The following is a 15,966-nucleotide window of genomic DNA, read 5'->3' on the forward strand; positions in this document are numbered from 1 at the left end:
ACAGAAAAAGCAAAAATGAAAAACAAATGACGCTGAAGTTTTAGCAGTCAAGCGACCAGATAAGAGCAGTGTTATTACCAAAAGCATAGGAAGAACAAGAGTTATTACAGTATGATACAAAAACACAGAACTGAAGGGCAGCTTGTTCTTCTAGTGAAAAGTAGATTTATTACTTGGAAAGCACAGAGTGCACTGCCAAAAGTGCCCTCCCCAAAACTCCTCTCAGTTTTGAGGGGATGATAGCTAGAAAAAGAAGGAGCACATCTCTGCTGAACTGTCAGCCTCCACATCTGCACAATGATATTTTTACTGCCCTCCCTAGGAGGCTCCCGACAATGGCAATATTCTAAACACTGACCAGGTAGAATCCCCAGAGAATTACTGCATACTATCAAAGACAAACAAACAAACAGAAATGCCTGTTCTAATTTCTCTTCTTGCAAACTTCCCTCTTCTTTTGGAATTAAATCCTGAAGACTGGTATAAAAGTTACAAAGTGAGCAACTCCTAGAAACAAAGCATGTACACTGTGGAAAGATTTTTTAACAGTAAGGCACAGGAACCTTCTAATCATTAAAAAATATTGTAGGAATATTTATATAATCCAAACTCCTATTTTTCAAGAATCAGTCCTGGAAGGCAATACAAGAAAAAACAAATCCATCAAAACTAGTCCCTGTGGTGGATCTTATGGTTTCTAAATCTCCAGAGTAAGAAAAATGATTTTTTTTATTACTGTAAAAATAAAGCATCGGCAGTCCTGACTTCCATATGCTTATTTCATAAAACTGATTTTAGAGACCTAATTTGTTGTATTTAGAGACCCTATCTGTTGTATATAATTAGAATTAATAATAGAAGGCAACACTGAATTTTCTGCCTACATCATCCAAAGTACATGGATGGATGTATTAGTGATTTTACAGACAGGCAACTGGAGACACCACCAGCCTGGAGCTATGCCTACAGCAGCATTTAACATGCCAGCACTTTCTGTCATAGAGCAGCAGCGCCTCACCTACGTCTCCCTCCCTCCTTCCCACCCCTTGTAGTGCTACCAGCCATTCCCCTGGGCTGCCACACAAAAAACTGCCAACACCAACTAGCCCACAGGAACAGCACCTCCCTAACTTCTGTCAAATCAACCAGGAAAGGGACACTTCCTGCGAGTTCCCTTGCCAGCTTTTCTGCTATGCACCTTCCATTCTGAGGACATCTGGGATTCAGCAGCAGCATTACTCCTTCTCAAAACTTAGGGTAAATTCAACCTTCACAGATCTAAGGAACATCAGGCAGGGACTGTGTTTACTCTTTTTGCTTCTTATACTTACACCTCCAAATCTCCAAAAGCTGTTGTAAAAAAACACACCTGTGATCACAGCTCCTGGCACTGAAGTGGAAGTCAATATAATCACTATTACACTTGTAATACTTTTACAACAAATGCATTTCTTTTAGAAGCAGGTGAAACATTCCTCTGAAATACCTAAAGGTGCATATATATATATATATATATATATAAACAAATAACTTTATTATACTATTTTATACTGGCTGATCTTCAAATTAATTTTGGCTTTTTCTAGCTTTATTACTTGTGAGGGATCTTTATCCAAGATCTGCTAAACATCACTGCCTGAAATTATCAGGACTGTACTTCAGGAAGGTCAACCTTGGATTTTATAAAAACAAGAGTCATCCACTATTCCCCAAGTAAAAAGCAAAAGTAAAAATGTTAATATCAATTTAAAAAAACTAAAAACTCACTCACTGTCTTCTGTGGGAAGGACCTGCAGGGAATAAATCCATTCTATTATATCATCTTTGTTCACCACATCTAAGGAATCCAACATATCCAGACCAGAGAGTGCGAAAAATGCAATTGTCAACCTAAAAGAAAAAGATAAGACTTACACTTCCCACCATAAATATCATGGGGAAATTAACAAATGGTTGCAGAAACAGACACATCTATGAATTCTCAGCCTTTGACAGTGGTGCAACACAGAGCCTAGCTTAGAATACATGAAAGTCATCTATTGGACAAAATAATGTTCCTTGTACTGAAAACATTTCTCTGCCTTAGCAAGGTTTTTCATATAAGATGTCCTTCCTTTTATATAATAATAATATGTCAATTAAAAATTTATGTAAGGGCCTGTTTACCCAAAAGAAAACCCCAACAAAACAACCCACTAAGAAGTAAACTAGGTTATGATATTAACATACGGAGCACTAGTTCTCTGTGAAGAATTCTTACATGAACAATCCCCTAAACGAGCATTAGGCAGATATGCAAGGTAACCCTTAACTATAGTAAGCTGCCTCTTACTGTGTCTCAAACCCAGTTTCAGAAGCTTAGATGCCAATGTCAAACAGCAAAGCCTACTCTGTGAGCAAACAATGCATAAATAGGCATATAGAATGAATTAACATCTAGAGGTACTTATTTCTGGTCCCTGGGTGTAAAGCAGGCTAGATGACTACCTTACTTAAACATCTAAAATTAAGCATGTCACATTCAAGTATCCCATAGAGCAGTGGAGTAGCTAGCATGCTGAATGTCCTTCTTTCCTACAACTTGTTTCCTTCCATGAATGCGTGCTATCATAACTGCTAATTAACACCTTCTTTAACTCAAACCATTGCAGCCACCCATGGCATGGCCCTCCAGCAGTGCATTACTCACTCTGACAGAGCACCAAAGCAGCAGCACTGCATTAGGAACTTAGGAGCACTTACTGTGAGAGAAAACGCTCTTGTAATGGTACCTTGGATGTTCTGACTCACTGAAATTAGCTGGATGTTTATTTTGCCACCCACACTTGTCTGACCCTTCTAGAAATTCTTGTTCTCCATACACCAGATAAGATGATGGATTGTGAAACAACTGCTACACATGCAGAAACTAAAATTCAGTATGCCAAGGAAAGCCAACAGTTAATACCAACTTTCCTTACAAGATTAAGTTGTAATTCGTATTTACCGCACAAACTGGTGAGCCACCTTGGCCAGAGGTTGGTACCTCAGAAGAGACACATGTGGACAGGAGCCGCCACAGCCACTTACTGTCTGCGTGAGGTTCCGCATCAGAACCACAAACAATAAGACCATGTGAGTCAGCCCAAAGCGCACATCCAAAAGAATTATTCTAATTAAAACACAGCAGCCAAATGGCAATGCAGCAGATGTTAATCTCAATACAGTGGCACAAGCTCCTAAGGTGACATTCCTACCAGCAGACTGGTAAAATATGTATATTTACTGTCATTATTTCAAATAAATTTTGAGTAGAGAAATCCAGAAAAAGTATGTTGCACACAAAAGTATTCTATGTAGAACAAGAGTATATTTTAACACTTCTGATGCCTAAGAAATTGTTTTTCAAAGTGTAAAATAAACACTTCAAGGTTTATATCAACTTTTTCCATTGATCAGATCTCTGTTTAACCCAGAATTTGACCCTGGATAATAAATAAGTAATAAAAAAAATCACTACTTTTATTTTAAAAAAACAAGGAATTTACTGTTCAGCTACAATAAACCATTTCTTTGAAACACTGCCTGTGTGTTCTGATTTTCATGAACACTGACAATCTTTTACTAGAGCTATTAAAAAGACACTTTCACTCAATCTTACCCAGCTAAGTTACTTCCAATGAGGCACAAACATGCCCACATCCACACCAGAAACTGCTGCAAAGTCCAAAACCACAAGGCTTTACATACAACACAGACAGCAAATCTCATCTACAGTTGAAAATGCATGTGTCAGATATAGGAACATAAAAAGTAGTTTTCAGCATAGTTAGGGTTCAGTTCATTTATTCAGAGTTGACTGTCTGCTCCAGCATCACTAAAGAACAGCCTGTAGTGTGATGGAATTTATCTATGGTGGGCAAGAGTGTCTGGCAGCACTGGTCATACACAGGTTGCAATACAGCTGTTTAGGTACTGCATCTTTACTCCATATGCTATCCTCCCTCACAGAAAAGTAACAGACATATGTCCTAGCAAAAGCAACTCTTAGCAGCACCTCAGGTGACAGACATATGCCAAGAAGTGTAAAACTTTATCAACAGCCATTTCCACAGAGGATGGCCACCAGGACACTTTGGATGGCAGATTCAGACCCCTCTGTCTTCAAGTGAGTACAAAGACTACAGTTTTACAGAAGAATTCAAAAAGTATTGGAAGTGACAAATTTGAGAAACTGATTAATTGCACTACACAGAGCACTGGGAAGTACCAGAATCTTAAAGAAAGTTGCATTTTCCTGCAAAACCTTACAGTGCTGACAACCAATGTGTATGAAACACCATCAGTCAGAATGTTTAAAAACTACTCTTGCTGCAACTGCTGTTGCATGTGAATAACTACAGATAAAAATAATTACAAAGGGTTTGGAGGCAAGAAGTTGAGTAGAGAACATGAAATGAATTTTCTTTATTCTCTGTTATTGTTTGACAATCTATAGCTTAAGCTGGAATGCACCATCACAGAGAGGAAAGCTCCTCTACCATCCTTGTCTGGTGACAACAAACACAGTTTTCTACTGCAGTGCAGTGAAAAAAGAATCTGACAAATGACTTTATTTATTTATTTAACACATCTCTCTTTAATTTAGTTGAGTTTCCCCATCTAACTCAAAATAGAACCACTCCAATTCAGGAATAGGGCAAGTATGAATAAAAGGGTAACAGCATTTCTTTCTGCAGCTGAATCAGCTCCAGAGGTTTGCTGAAGGTTTGCTGAACTCAGTGACCTTGAACTTGGCAAAAAGGGAAACTTAATACCCTTGAAATCAAGCTGGAAAAGATTTATGGTTCAATCTCCCACTCCAAATCTGTCAACAAACAGGTGTGCAGCCCTGCAGAACATGTCTACATTGTCAAGGGCCTCTGGAGATCACTGGTCCCACCTTTTCAAGAACACACGGCCTCAGAGGAGATGACCTAGGATCCTGAGAAGTCACATCCTCAAAGGTGACTCCATCACTTCAATGGGCAAGCTTTTTACAGTTAACTCTTCTAACAGCGAAGAACATTTTTTCTACAGCCACACAATTCTCCCCCAAGTACCTCATTCCCGCAGCCTCCTGCCCCGTCACCATGATCCCTTGAAAACAGCACACCTCCATCTTTTTTTGTAAGTAGTTTCCCACCCATGGAAGACTGTGATTAGATCTCTCCTTCTCTAGGCTGAAGACATCCCATTTCTTTAACTCTTTTCAAATGTCAGTGGGGCTAAGGTTAGCTATTTGTGTTATTGCTCTAGCACATCTGCATGCTGTGGTCATTTTAAGGCCTATACACAGTTAGGCATAGGATACCTAGACTTCCCCTTGCTGTCACCTAAAATAAATGAGAAAGCAGACTGAAACACCAACTAGCTTTTAATGAATAAATGATCTACAGCTCTGCAATCAAAATGTCACAAAATTACAGAATAGCTGGGGCTGGAAAGGACCTCTGGAGATCATCTCATACAACCCCCTTCTCCTAATGCAGGTTTACCCAGAGCAGTTTTTACAGGATTGTGTCCAGGCAGGTTTTGAATATCTCCAGGGAAGAAAACTCCACAACCTTGCTGGGCAGTCTGTTTCAGTGATCAGCCCAGTATGAGAAAGTTTTTCTCCACTGAGATGGACCTTCCTATGTTTCTGTCGGCTGCCCTTTGCCCTGTCACAGGGACCACTTAGAGTATGGCACCATCCTCTCAGCACCCACCCTCTGACATACTCGAATGCATTGGTAAAATTCTCTCTCAGTCATCCTTTTTTGAGGCTGAACAGGCCCAGCTCATTCAAGCTTTCCTCACAGGACAGATGCTCCAGTCCCTTAACCATCTTATAAGCCCTCTGCTGGCCCCTCTCCACTAGTTCCATTTCTAACTTTTCAATATAAAGTTGTGTTATTTCACACACAGCTCAGCACTACCTGTTCTAGTCCTTACATGTTTATGCCAGGTGTTTGTGCTCTCAACCAAAATAAAGCAGGATGACCTGATCAAAGCCATGGAGCTTGCTGCACAGCCATAATAAAGTGGAGAAAATTTTACTATTTTATTGGCTGAATAAGATTATCAAACCGTCTACTTGTCTCCAATATTTTACCAAGTGCAGCTTGATAATCACATTACTGGTATTCTTACGCTTCCAATGTAAGAATATCAAATAATGACATTCTGAAGCCATTAGAGGAACAAATGCCACTCCAATTCAAATTGAGGAACATATTTCACTAGTATTTTCTCTTTTATACTAGGTAATGAAGACTTAAAAATATTTGGTAGATGAAGAGGAGTCTCCTGCGTGTCGAAGCTTAGGTGATTAATTTTAAAATGGCTTCCAGGGCAGATTAAGAGAGTGAAGCACTGGATTTAAAACAGATTAGAAGGATCAACAAGTCTCCCCTCGTGGATGTCAAGCAGTTTACGCGAGCGGTGACTACACCCCTACACTAACACGTATTTTTTGGGAGCCGTCTGCCGGCGGGCAGATTTATAGGGATATTTTTCCTTCCGGCCGCGGGGCGCTGCTCCCGACCGCGGGAGACGGCAGCGCTCCGGGAGAGGCTTCCCGGCACCGCGACCGCCCGGCGGGAGGGGAATGCGGCCGGGCCGGGACGGGCGGGGGGCGCCGGGCGGACGCGGCGGCGCCCGTCCCGCCTCCCGCCGCAGGAGCCCGTCCCGCTGCTACCTGCTGGTCTCCAGGGATGAGTAGCGCTCGGGCAGGATCTGCAGGCACCGCTGGAAGAAGCGCACGTGCCGCTCCCGCAGGAAGTCCAGCCGCTCCGGCTCCCCGGGGCACGGCGCCGCCATCTCCACCTCGCCGCTGCTGCCCGCGCCCGGCGCGCCCGGATCGCGTCACCCGCAGCGCCCGCCCCGGGGCGGGGAAACGGAAGGGGGAAGCAGCGGGAAAGGGAAGGGGAAGGGAAAGGAAGGATAGGGGGGAAAGGGAACGGGGGAACAGGAAGGGGAAAGGGAAGGGGCGCCTCACTGCACAGCGGCGGGGCCGGCGGGGCCACCCCACGCTTAAGGGGCCGCCACAACCAGCTGCGGGGAAAACGCGCTTTTAATGCCAAAGGACATCACAGCCGGCCGGTCTGGCAGCCGGCGTGTCAAACCCGACACTCGCAAAAGACAGAGGTAATACACGCCATGGGTCAGGCCGTGCTGGCTGCTGCTCCGTACTGCGGCTGGGACAGGCTGGTGAGCAGCTAGGACCCTCCTCTCCAGGCTGGGACAGCTCTGACAAGAAAACAAAAAGGCTTAAAATATAAAAGTGCGCTTGTATCATGCTGCACATCCATCGGTCCCCTCCTCACCTCTGAGAAACACGCAACAGCGGTTGACTGCATTCCTCCCAGCCCTTGGAAGGTGTGTTCAACCTGGATCGGTCTCTGGTCACCCGAACCTCGACCTCAGAGTGAAACAAACAGCCAAAAATAATTAGCCTCTTTCGTTCTTCACAAAAGCAGTTCCATGATGCTCACTGGGTCTTCACTGTAGAAGACAGTGACACCACTTGCTCACATTAAATTTTAATAATTTAAAAGGTTAAACTCTTTTTAAACCCAGTATATGCAAAATGCTTCTGGGAGACAGCCTACTTATTTAACTAATGGTAGAAAGCTATATGAAAAATGAAAGCCACCACCCATTTTAGAGGTCACTTTTATAGGCCTTACCCGGTGAAATACTACTGTGAGAGATAAATTCTAGGGATTTTTCCCCATTTATTTTAAACAGGAACAACTATGCCTGCTGCAATTCTGTCTACTGATAACATGGCATGACTTTTTGTTTTCCTTTATCAACTAGTTAGATAATTTAAAACAATTGCCTTTTAGATGAATGAAAAGAAAGTCTGCTTAAACCACCAAGCTGCACACATCCCTGGTTAAAACAAACAAAAAGTTACCTTCTCTCTTAACTTTGCCAATCTTTTTTCTTTTTCCTGTTTTTCTATTTCTTTAGTGTGTTTCTGTAGAACCCTTAGCTCCAGTTTATGTAGATCCTGAAACATAATGAGCGAAAAAGCAAACTTTTCTTTGTAAGTAAGACAAATGATGTAAAAATATAGATGCAGCCTTTTCACAGCTTTTTTTTTTGTTTTGTTTATTTTTGGTTTGTTTTTTGTTTGTTTTTGTTTTCAAATTATTGTAATAGTAAAAAATAAGGTTTCACTAGGTAGCTACATGCTATAGCTTGTCCTGCACAAACAAACTACAGTTATGTGGCTTGGAAATAAAAAAGTAGTAGTTCATACTCTTTTTATAAAACTTCAATATGAATGCTGACAATAATACCAACTTTCCAGTAATTGCATTTACATTGATATGGGATCTGACTTTGCCTAACAGATACTGAAAACTGCAGGATATTCAAACAATTCTTTCTACCTCCCATCTGAATAGAGCACTCAGGTCCTCTGAAGTCTTCTTAGGCAGCATAGCCCAAGTAGTTTTTCTCAAAAAAAATATTTACTGAAGAAATAAAAGCACTTCTATATGGATAAAGAAATATGATCTTGAGTAATCTTATAGAATTCAGTATCTATTGAAGAAAAGGAGCATCTTTGTCTAAAATCAAGTTTCATACTCTTTATCTGCAATAGATGCTGTTATTTGTAATGAATCAATAATGGATTTAGATGAATAGTACTTGGACTTTAAAACCTGTTTAACTGATTATATTGTAGTAGGACATATCAAATTTAAAACAACGACATGCAAAAATGGAGGTGAAATTACGCACATGCTCTTGAAACTTAGAAATTTCTTCTGCAGCAATTTTCTTCCTTCCCTCCTTTTCAGCTTCCTCTTTCTTCTCACTTTCAAGCTTTTCAAGTTCTTCCTTTACTTTTTTTTGCAAGGTATTCCTTTCCAACAATAACTTCACATGGCTTTGGCGCTCTTTTTGTTGCTTTTTCTCTTTCTCTTCTAGTTTTAGTTGTGACGCTTGATCTATTGCAAATGCTACTACTTTTTGTTTCTTCCAGACTTCAACTGCAGCATGTTTTCTTTTTCTTTCTTCTTCTGCTTTTTGCTTCTGAGCTTCTTCACGCTGCAGCCATCTTTCCTTCAGCATTTTTTCTGATTTCTCTTTCTCCTTCAAGTTTCTTTCTTTTGCTTGCTGCTGCTTTTCTTTCCACTTTTTAATTGACTGCAAGAGACCATAGGAAAAAAATCCGAAGTTTCATGAAAATTTTACATATTCACATTGATTCAATCTGATGAAGACATTTGTTCCAAGAACACAAAATATGCACATAGGAATTAAAAGTCTACTGAAGGCAAAACCTAAAACCAAGAAGCACCTATATGTGTTTTCTCTTTTTTTTCCTATTCTGTGGATCACACAAGCAGGTTCAACATATGTCTGCTAAAACAGTTACAGCAATCGTAATAACTTCAGGTAGTTATGAATGTTGATGCAATATACTTTTTTAATGCAAATGTATCTCAGTTCTTGCTTTCTTTCCAATTAACCCACTGTTTTATAGCTGTTCTTATGTCAGTATGCCTTTTATTACTTAGATAGTTCTTGAGGGAATCATAATTCTGCATGTCAGTCTGTCTTAGGTGTATTGCCTATACAGTGGGACACACATTCTTAGAGACAAATATAACAGGAAGACAGGATCACTAACTGCTCTGGGCTTGGCACCCAGCTTGCAAGATCACTGACTTCAAAAGCGTTTGTAATATACTTTGGCAATACACGGGCCACTTCTCCGTGTTGTTAGGTCTTTGCCTATTTGTAATTATTTATTAAAGACAAATACTTTGGCAGACTGGGGATGATAAAGACCTCAGTTATATACCATCAACTGTAAGAGAAATCTGCCTAGCACTACAACCAGAGAGGCAGATACAAAAACAAGAGATTATGCCTTTCAAAAATAAGTATATTTTCTGAAATCTTCAAAAGCCTTAGAGGGGTTATTTTACCTCTTTCTTTCTTTCATGTAAAATTACATATTCTTGATACCATTTGTCATGCTGTTCTATATCTTCTTTTGTTCTTCCACTGAGATACTCAAGAGCTTCATCCATGTAAGACAGCCTTCCTCTGTATTTTGTCCGTATTTTCAGAAAATTTTGATGATCATAATCATCCCAGCCTCCTTGCCGGCCCCCTGTTCGCTGAAGAAATTTTTCAAACTCTATTACTTCTTCAGGTAGATGATTTTTCAGTGTTTTATCAACTGTGACCCTGGCTGATGGTAATTTCCAAACTTTTTCTGCTGTTGAGCTCCCTAATGCCCACAGTTCCACTTTTCTCTCAAAGAGACTGAGCTCATTAATGACAGCTTTTTCCTCTTTCAAAAGCTGTTGATATCTGAAAAGAGACAAACACTGAAGTGTAAGAAAAAAAAATCCAGTATTCATTGTCCATTCACCAAAAAAGAATTTTGGAATTGTTCAATGCCACACAAGAGCTATTCTTCAAAGATTAAGAACTGAAGTGGTAACAGCACAGTTGCAATGATCCAGTAATAAAGCCCTACACAATGAGAATTAAGTTACCCTTTTACTGAAAGAACACATTTATGGCATGCATACAATTAACTCAATCCCCTCCTGACACCAGTAGAAAGAAAAAGAAACCCCAAAACCTGATTAGAAAACAGAACAGCAACAAAAAAAACCCCCACAATCTAATCTCTTCTACAGCCTCTCTAAAAAGCCTATTCATAGGCAAATTGTTGTTACATTGGAATAGTGCAATAGCTGTATAAACATACTCTCTAAAAGTCAGTTTATCAAAATGCTAACTCTGACAGCTTGTACTTTGATTTACATACCTCAGGAATCACTACCAAAAGAGTAAATCATAAGAACAGTTCACTAGATTAATGCAAAGTTTTCATTGTGTCTTATAACAGCCCTTTTTCTAGTAGCTGAAGCACATATAAACATACATTTGCCTCTGTTCCTCTTTAAAAGCATTGATCGCATTTTCTATTTCTTCCATCATTTCCTTGATCTTGTCAACAACTAAAAAAGGAAAAGAAGAAAAAAAGCATATAACTTAAGAAGTCTATGTTATTTATCAGCACTATCCAGAAATGCAGGACTTGTGGAGACTTTCAGGATACATATCTCATTGTACAAAAAAACATACATTTCCATCTCAAACAGCCTTAAAAGACAAATTCTTATTTATCCAAAAGGTGTGTTTATGAAAGGACTTAGCTAACTGGATGCAAATCCCAATGTAAATGTTTATTTCCCTTAAAGAAGTCTCACCTTGACTAACCTTCAACTGATGCCCAAACTAAGACAGACCTATCCTAGAGTTCCACTTGTGTTTCTCATAGCAATGCAGTTAATGACTTAAGCACACTCAACTCTGGTTTGTACCACATTACAGCAATCCTATTTAACCTGCAGGTAACTACTTTTACGAAGCTGATAAAGAAACATCAGAGTAAGACTTTGTCCTGTACTGTCAGCATGCTGTTGTCCTGACTTAAGATGTTAATACAGCTGTCCAGAGAAGATAGATTTTGCAGTGGAAGAAAATCCACCCATTAGATTAGATTATATTATTAGACTAAAATCTCTTTTAAATCAGCCTAACATCTCTATGGGCACACTGAATGCAGTTCAACTAACCTGTATTTTGGTAAAGTTATATAAATTAAATCTAATCTTTCAGCTTTCATGCCTTAGTATCTTAACTGACAGTTCAAGTAAATAATGATTTTTTTAATAGATAAAGCACTGAATAAATGAAATGGGATGCATTTTATCTAGCATCAGAAAGCCCTCAGCTAGTAGGAGGCCCTCAACCTGAGCTCCACAAAAGGTAGTAGGTACCACATGAGGATGGTTCTTTCAGAACCTATTTCCCAAAAGCTTTAAAACATCCAAACTGAACAAACTGCTGCAGCACTTTCTGTGGAATATTCCAGTCTACATTTCAAACCAGTGGCTAGAAATGAATTCCCTGTAGAACCTACTCTGTGATCTCTTACCAGATCAAAGGGAATTACATGGTAGTAGAATACCAAGTTTATTTTGCATAAGGCAAATGTTACAGATAGGAAATCAGGCTTTCAACCACCTCAAGGAACAAACACACACCACTTGTAAGACAAGTAAGTTTCTGTTTCCACACAGAACTGCACAGTCTTTTATGATTTCTAGGTTTAGTCTTCCCTTTCCAGATTCCTGCAACATCTTAAAGACTGGAGAAGTATCCCAAGTCCGCAGGAGAAAGACAACTATGCAAGAAACCTGTTTGTACAGGAAAATGTTTTTAAACCTGTCGTCTTGACTTACACTCTGGTGTAGGCTTCACATCTTTCAATTGCTGCTGAAGTCTCTTCACGTTGTTTTGTATTTTTGATAGCTGCTGCAGGATTTTAGCTTCTGTTAAATAAAATAAGGTGCTAATAGTTCTGACAGTTTCTTTGTGCATTACATTCAGTAAAAGAACAAGAGCAATGAAGTGTCCAAAATAAACCAAGGGTTTCATCTAAGCAGGGACACAAATTCTGTTTGATAAGAAACTGCCATAGTACTAAGCATGTTAACTGGTAATTGCATGTAGCTGACCACGTGGTCCATGTTAGCTCCCTACACAGCATCAGCAGATTTTAAAATTAGTAGCTCCTGTTTCTAAAGGGGAACTTGGAGAATACTGCCTATGCAGGTGATTGCTTCTAGAGTTCTGAGTCAGACTTTGACCTAGGCTTCAAAATACCCATTTATGAAGAGAAAACAAACTTTGAAAGTGTATATGAATGTACTACTTCAACAAAATTCATTTATTCGTTGGGTTAAATAGCGAAGAATCAATGTTTTCAAGTGCTCCAAGCATGTGTGCACTTATTTGTATTGTTACCACTTGGCTCCTCGTGAGTCCATACATACACTGCTGAAGAGGATGAAATTCTGGCTACATCTTAGATACTAAGGACCTTTATCTTCTATCCTAAAAGATTTGCATTAAGGAAAGTACAAGTTCCTGCTGAGACCACAGAAAATCTTACAGCATACAGATCATGTTGAAAGACCTCAACATACTAAAATGGGAATTTGGTGGGGGGGGGGGGGATTGTACACTTTTGTATCTTTTAGGATATACTCCTTCATATCTGACATGTAGTGCACTGTCCTCTTTATTATCTCATAGCATCATTTCCATCCATATGCCATGCTCCCTTCTTACTCATGGAAAAAATTTCTAAACTTATTACCTTAGTCATTCCTCAAAAATGTACATTTCTTAAGGACTGCAAGATGTAAAGGACATTCTAAGATTCCTTAAATAAAAGGCGCACATCAGAACACATGCAAATTTGTAAGAAAATATATTTTTGTTTCTACATTCCTTTACTTTCTTCAACTTATTTTGATCTGTATCAGATAGCACAGCATGATTTATGTGATTATTGTTGAAACAATTCAAGTACTGTGAGTAAACGGAGTAACTGTTTTTTCTTGAACTATATTATAGTCTCTAAGTGGAACAGATACTGAAGGACAGACTCTCTACCAACTCACAGTACTATCTAAACTAGGAATATTCATTGCCCAAAAACTTAAAAAATGCAAACAGTTTAAAGGGATATTTAAAGGCAAAAATCAGTGTGTGAATGTTGAAGTAAGAATATTTTTACTGTACCTTAGCTGGACACACAAATATACACACAATATATAAACAAAATTGATTCCAAGTTTCTTGAACAATACCTTTCCACCACAGTGGTTTTACACTGAAGATTAAAAGATAACAGTTAGTAACATATGAGGCCCAAAATGTTTATGCTTCTGAATTTTGCAGTGAACTGTCTGTTTCTAAGCACATGGTGAAATACCACACTTACCAGTATCCATCTTCCATGTAAACTGATCTCTCTGTACTACTGATTTTTAAACCATTTACAAAAACAACAGCATATTTTAAAAAAAGCAAATAAGCCCAAATAAAACCTCACTTACTTTCCATTTTCCTGCTGACAGTCATGCTGTGTTCCAGTTCCTCAAGTAATCTGTATTCTACCCTGGAATCACTCTTCCTGTTATAAAGGTGTCCAGTTTTGTCTTTTTCTATATATGCAAGCCTAGGAAGAAAGGGTGCCTTTCTCAGTAACACTCAGCAAAGCCCCAAGATTTTCCAAGGTGAGTGTGCAGGCTGTGTTAACAGGACTGTCTTAGATTTTGTACAAATCCCTGGTTTGTTCTACAGCTGTTTTCAAGGAAAATATAACTGCAGCTATAAGACTACACACCACAGTAACTCAAGAATTTTAACAAGAAATTAACAAGGAAATCACCTCAGTGGCATGCATCGGTTTGCACACTGAAATTTTATGTGCATGCATTCTCTCTGGGAGCCTTGCCAGAGTGTTCCCCGGAAGTGCAGGCAGACAGGCTGTATTAATGCAGTGGCACACCTAGATGGAGCCCCAGCACAGACAACACTACAGAGGCATGCCTCGCTTCAAGTGGCTTGGGAACATGTACATTACCCAGCAGTCAAATTTTCAACCACAACCCAGGATCCAGGGTAATCAAGGTGAACTCGATTCAGACATGCAGTGTAAAACACTGGTGTGAGTCTACAGTGCCCTGTTAAATCAGGATTCACAACTGCAAACCTCTCCTTCAGTCAGATGGCTACATTAGCTATTCCCCAGAAAGCCCATCTGTTCCAGAAGAAAACTCCCTGTTCTTTCAGCTGCCAGTGCAGTTGTCATCAGCACTTGGTCAAGATGTGGGGAAGCAGGTTTAAATAATTTCTGTGCCTGGGCTGTCTTGAACCCTTGTTTTTCAAAACAGTGGCCTAGATATTCTAGACGAAGTCTTTCAATCTTCTGTTGCCGCAGTTCCCTTTTTGTCGGCATGTCTTAAGGGCTTTAGGTCCTTAGAGGGTAAGCACAGCTAAGTAGGAAGACTGAGAACTCAATTGTGCCTCACACATTTCCTTTTCTGGCACACCTAAGAGCAGCAATTTGAACTAAAGTGTTACTATGCCACTGGCATAAGTCCAAACAGTAATTCAAACAACAGGGCATTTTGGAGCTCATAAGCCTATCCTGAGCTACTGTAATAACCACAATAATTTGAGCTCCTGAAAAGGATATCTTTAGCCCAAAGATTTCATTACCATATATTCTTACTTTGAACCTCAAGTTAATAATGTTACCTCCAGAACAGAATGAAAACATACTTATGATAAACTGTTTAACTTACTGAGCTTTTAGCTTTTCTGCAGTTCTTATGAATTCAACTTTCTTAGCTCGTTCAGCGTTGATCTTCCAGCTCTGAACCTGTCGGCCAGCACCTGCAGTATTGGAACAGCTCTCATTCTGTAGATAACAAAATTAATTGTTATTAACAACCTTTTTTTGTTTGTTTTAATGCTCGGTACTTTCAAGCAGACAACACCACAGCGCTGAGCTCGGTTTCTATGGGCGCGATTGAGGTAAATTTAAGCGGCAGGGGCACGAAGGTGCAGTGAGGGGTGTGACACGCCCACGCACACCAATGCACTGCTCAACAGAGAAACGCCGAGTCCGCCACACCGAAGGGCTGTCTCAGGCCAGCCCGACACACCCGCGCAGCCCGGGGCTCCTCCGGGAGCCGGGGCCCCGCCAGGCCGGAGTGCCGGCGGCCTTTACCTGCAGCCGCCCGGCCGCCACCGCCAGCGCCGGGGCGAGGGCGGCCATGTTACCGCCGGCCCGCCCAGAGGAGGGGCGGCCGCGCCCCTCACTGCCGCCATTAACTCCTTCCCTTCCCTTCCCTTCCCTTCCCGGGGTGCCCTTGCTGGGCCTGGTCTGATTTATGTTCCAGGGCTTGTATGGATTGCTTCCTTCAGGAACACCGGGGTAGACTCTCATTAGCCTGTCAGAATGTGGAGAGTTCCACATGATTCAATGAATTCTTGGGGGTGGGCTCTGAAGATCTTGTTTTTCACTCATGTATGCAAGTCAAACTTTCAAAT

General features: G+C 40.3%; 2 protein-coding genes across 2 annotated transcripts in view; both read right to left on the minus strand.

Annotated features, from left to right (window-relative positions):
- The window catches only part of PGGT1B (protein geranylgeranyltransferase type I subunit beta), a 33,717-nt gene extending 26,861 nt beyond the window's left edge, over window positions 1–6,856 (minus strand). The window contains 2 exon segments of the mRNA XM_030968361.1: window positions 1,772–1,890; window positions 6,701–6,856. Of these exon segments, the coding sequence (XP_030824221.1) occupies window positions 1,772–1,890; window positions 6,701–6,822 (241 nt within the window). The 5' untranslated portion in view covers window positions 6,823–6,856.
- Window positions 6,857–7,114: 258 nt separating this feature from the next.
- On the minus strand, window positions 7,115–15,697 carry CCDC112 (coiled-coil domain containing 112). Its single transcript, XM_030968360.1, has 10 exons — window positions 15,644–15,697; window positions 15,216–15,331; window positions 13,962–14,083; window positions 12,297–12,386; window positions 10,931–11,006; window positions 9,957–10,347; window positions 8,761–9,168; window positions 7,925–8,020; window positions 7,329–7,423; window positions 7,115–7,251 (listed from the first exon to the last, which is right to left on the minus strand). Exons 1-10 carry the CDS (start codon window positions 15,689–15,691, stop codon window positions 7,221–7,223), a joined length of 1,473 nt encoding a protein of 490 aa, XP_030824220.1. The 5' UTR covers window positions 15,692–15,697; the 3' UTR covers window positions 7,115–7,220.
- Between the last annotated feature and the right edge of the window lie 269 nt (window positions 15,698–15,966).

This window comes from Camarhynchus parvulus, chromosome Z (assembly GCF_901933205.1).
Source record: "Camarhynchus parvulus chromosome Z, STF_HiC, whole genome shotgun sequence".
Classification (NCBI taxonomy): domain Eukaryota; kingdom Metazoa; phylum Chordata; class Aves; order Passeriformes; family Thraupidae; genus Camarhynchus; species Camarhynchus parvulus.